The 3,645-nt window shown below is 55.8% G+C and overlaps 1 protein-coding gene across 1 annotated transcript; it reads right to left on the reverse strand.

The window, feature by feature from the left end:
• Window positions 1-614: 614 nt before the first annotated feature.
• MIND_01374100 (uncharacterized protein) lies at window positions 615-2,143 on the reverse strand (the record flags this gene model as incomplete). Its single annotated transcript, XM_037370161.1, has 5 exons — window positions 615-1,210; window positions 1,266-1,324; window positions 1,379-1,467; window positions 1,516-1,874; window positions 1,924-2,143. 5 exons carry the CDS (start codon window positions 2,141-2,143, stop codon window positions 1,182-1,184), a joined length of 756 nt encoding a protein of 251 aa, XP_037213162.1. The 3' UTR covers window positions 615-1,181.
• Window positions 2,144-3,645: the final 1,502 nt, after the last annotated feature.

The raw sequence follows: 3,645 nt of genomic DNA on the forward strand, positions 1-3,645 counted from the left end.
ACGGAATCGCCATGCGTGCAGCCGCGGCGGACATGTCTTCCGACCCTGTTCAGCGCAAACTGAAGCTCGCGCGCTTTGTCGTCGAGTTTGCGCCATGTGGTATTCCGGACGCGGACATCCGCGACTTGCAGCACCTGCAGAGAACGTTTGGCGTCGAAGTTGTGATGCCAAATGGCCATCCAACGCGGAAATCCTGGGAGTGCAAGAAGCTGAAAGACTGGGGTGTTGACCAATAATATGCTTGAGTTGTTGTACAACATTTGATATATAAAGATGCTTCAATTCTTGGTCGATAAACAGACAAAAATGTGGTCATAAAGTAAAAGAGACTAGCAAAAGACTTAGATAGAGTATCGTTGGATTCGTTCTAAACCGGTGGCACCAGACGTGAAGGCCAACGATAGTAACACAGCATGCTCAAACGGACATTCTCTATCATCTAGATAACCCCTGATCTTTATGATGGAACACCCTTTCGAGCCCGGATACTACTACGCAGCGCGAAGACCCCGCCTACATGCCCGCCGTTGTTTGCCAGAAAATGTGCTCGACAAAGACTCCCCGCTTCAAATAGCGCAGCGGAAAGATTTGCTAGAGCTAAGATGTTGTCGGGAGGGCGTATAGCAGCGGGAACCATAGCTGCTGTACCGGGAGAGATACATCGAAATATTTGGCCTGTCGGTCGGCTGCCCAGAAAATGCGCTCGACGAAAGCCTTCTGCTTCGGATAGGACGACCAAAAGAATTGGGTAGAGAGGATACACTGTGGTTCGCATGGAGATACGGCGGCGGGAGCCCCAGCTGTTGTATCGGGAGAGATACATCGTCACAATCGTCGAGATGTATTGAGAACAAATCGGCCTTCCGACGGCGGAGGCCGGCCTGGCACGTGATCTGGCCGATGGCCGAAAGCGACGCGGATGGCGAAGGTGGCGAGCACAGGCAAGGTGGATGGAGGCGGAGACGAAGGAGGTAAATAAGAGGATGAAAAATAGGCGATTTATGAGTTAGATGGGCGTCTGTCCGTGCGGTGGGTGGATTCGAGTCATACTCCGACAGTATGGCCAGGCAGTCATCCGCATTGAGGTCAGTGGGGAAGAGCGCTTTACGCTGGGTGCGGAATAAGAACAGCTGTGCATCCGTCGTTGGCATGGGTTTAGCGCTGAAGAGGACTCCTCACTTTTAGACTTGTCCGCGACAGTGTAAGCGAACTGACGTCAAGCCCGTCGGTGAGCCAGAACACTTGAGCGGGGTCAAGTAACGCACCAATAGACGTGAGGAACAAAGGTAGCACCAGTTGCGGAGGTAACGGAAGTGGATGAAGTCTAGTATGAGCAAGGTCAGAATGTTTTTGCGAGGAATTCGGTGCTGCAACACACCTCTCTCGCCGGCTGTAACTTCTCACACATGGTGGTCGCCCGCAGGGCCCGAACTCTTCCGTTTCCAGCAAGCCATCCTCAATAGTAAGCTGCAAAAACGCGTCAGCTCAGCCGGAGTCGATGACAAGCAGACATACCGAGGCAGTTGTTCTCCTTCCCAAAGCATTCCCGAGCGCTTTTAAGAGCGAGTACTGTCCGTCAGCTCTGAATGACGGCGGACGCGTTGAAGGTATTGAAGTCCTTTGCTGGTGTCGATAGACAGTTGCAGGACACCAGCCCCGACACAATTGCTCTTCCTCCCAGCCCCATTGAGCTTGTCCTCCCCACTTCTCTACATTCGCATAGCTCCGCAGTGCGCTTGGGTAGCGCGCACTACTGCTGACATAAACGGTGGCCATAGTTGGCCCACGGCAAGACACGACACGAGAGTTGCTGTATCGAAGAACGAGCGCGGGGGGTGTAGCAGTCCGGGAGGTGTAGCAGTCGAGATGAATATCTGCTTAAGACGGTAAGAGGAGGGCGGAAATGCAGTGAAAAAGGCGCACCTTCAAACCAGCCCTCTTCCGCTGCTAAAAGCTCACTACCGTCCCATCGTGTCGTCCACGATTGTCCGCCAGTTCGAGTATTCGTTTGCCGCAGCGCTGCCAGCGCATGGGTGGATATGGAGGTTGTGCCCAACGGGAAGCTTGCTTGGAATCGGCGTAGATGGTGAAAAGCACACCTTGTCTCCCCGTCTCTGGCTAGCTCCCGCTTCCTGCTTCCCATCTCGTCTCTCTTCGCTCTTTCCCCTTTTTATTTCTGGCCTTCAAACGCCAATGGAGAGAGCGTGTGTCATTCCAGGAAGGGGTGCCGGTGGAGTTTAGCGTGTTCAGCAAGACATGGCAACGAGCGGGACGGAGAAAGCTTGCGGCACTGACCAGTTAGCATGAAGCACGATAAGTACCAACGACAAAGTGAATCACGCACCTATTGCCCCCCGTCTCGCTGGCTCTTTCGGCTCCGACCTTTGAAGTTTGGTGAGTGGTCAATGCCACTGTCTGTCCCAATTCCAGCCGTCGTCCCTTGGCCTGCGGTGGGGGACTTGTGCGGACGTGTATGGCTCTGGGCTAAGCCATGAGCATGATACCGAGGCTTGGGTGTGCTTTCCCAACGGCAAGTCGTGGTGCGGAAGAGAAAGTAAAGTGTCACGCTTACAATCTGATCACTTCCGGTCCGGGTTCCCTTTTCCTCCCACTGTGTACAACATCTCAATGCTCAAGTGCTCATGATCAGCGTCTATCTGCAGAAGACCTGCCAGCCGCAATCAGCAAATGCTGTTTCCTCTGCCGCTCACCGCGACCCGCGCAGTGGCCCGGGCCCAACCCACTGCCGAATGCAACGACATCCACAACTGCCGCCTGCTTTTCGACATCATCTGGAGCTGCCTCGTCACCATCTTCCTCTGCATTTGGGTCTCCGTCCACCCAAACGTGCGCCGCCGCACTGGCACGCCGGCGCCGCTCAGCTGCTCCACGACGCGCACGCGCACGCGCAGCACGAGGCCCGCAAAGCATCTGATATCGATCGTCACACTCATTCCCTTTCTCTTCCCGACTCCCATGTCCCTTCTCATCTCCCGACATCTTCCCGCCCTCGACCGCCTTCAGGTCCCCTGGTCCAAGTAGTCGTCTTCACTTAGCGCCACAGTATGTCTAGCCCGGCTGTCCGCGCGGGCATCGCTGACGCGTTTTCGCAGCTCACGCATGCCGCGGATGGGAGGAGTCGGAGGCTGCTTGGAGGGCTAGTATCTGCGTGAAGGCCGATGGGTAGACTGGCTCCGGGGTGCGTGCCGCATTCACTGTCGAAGATATGCTGACCCTTCGTCAACAGCCAGATTGGCCCCAAAAACGACAGCACCTCTTCCATTCTATTTCCTCCGCGGCGGCCGCTCCCTTCTTACTGCTCGCGTCTCGAGTCCATGAAGCTCCTTGTCCCATACCGCCCATTCACCGGTCTCACCGCCTAGCCTTTCCACCAGCCACTGGCTGACAACGCGCCAAACGACCCCAAACTCATCCCGCGCCCAAACCCCCCACTCCAACTTTCGCGCGCACAACCAAAGCTCTCGCTCTAGCTTTTCCCCGTCTCCCTCTCCCTCGACGTCCACCCTCTCTACCGTCGTTCCATCGCCCACATCTCTCTTTCACCCACGCGACAGCCTCTAACTCATGTCGCCCAACAAGCCCTCTCCCTCGGCCTCTCCTCCGTGTCCAGCCCACATCCCTCCA

Source organism: Mycena indigotica (assembly GCF_014461135.1).
Source record: "Mycena indigotica strain 171206Taipei chromosome Unknown Mind.scaff0017, whole genome shotgun sequence".
NCBI lineage: Eukaryota > Fungi > Basidiomycota > Agaricomycetes > Agaricales > Mycenaceae > Mycena > Mycena indigotica.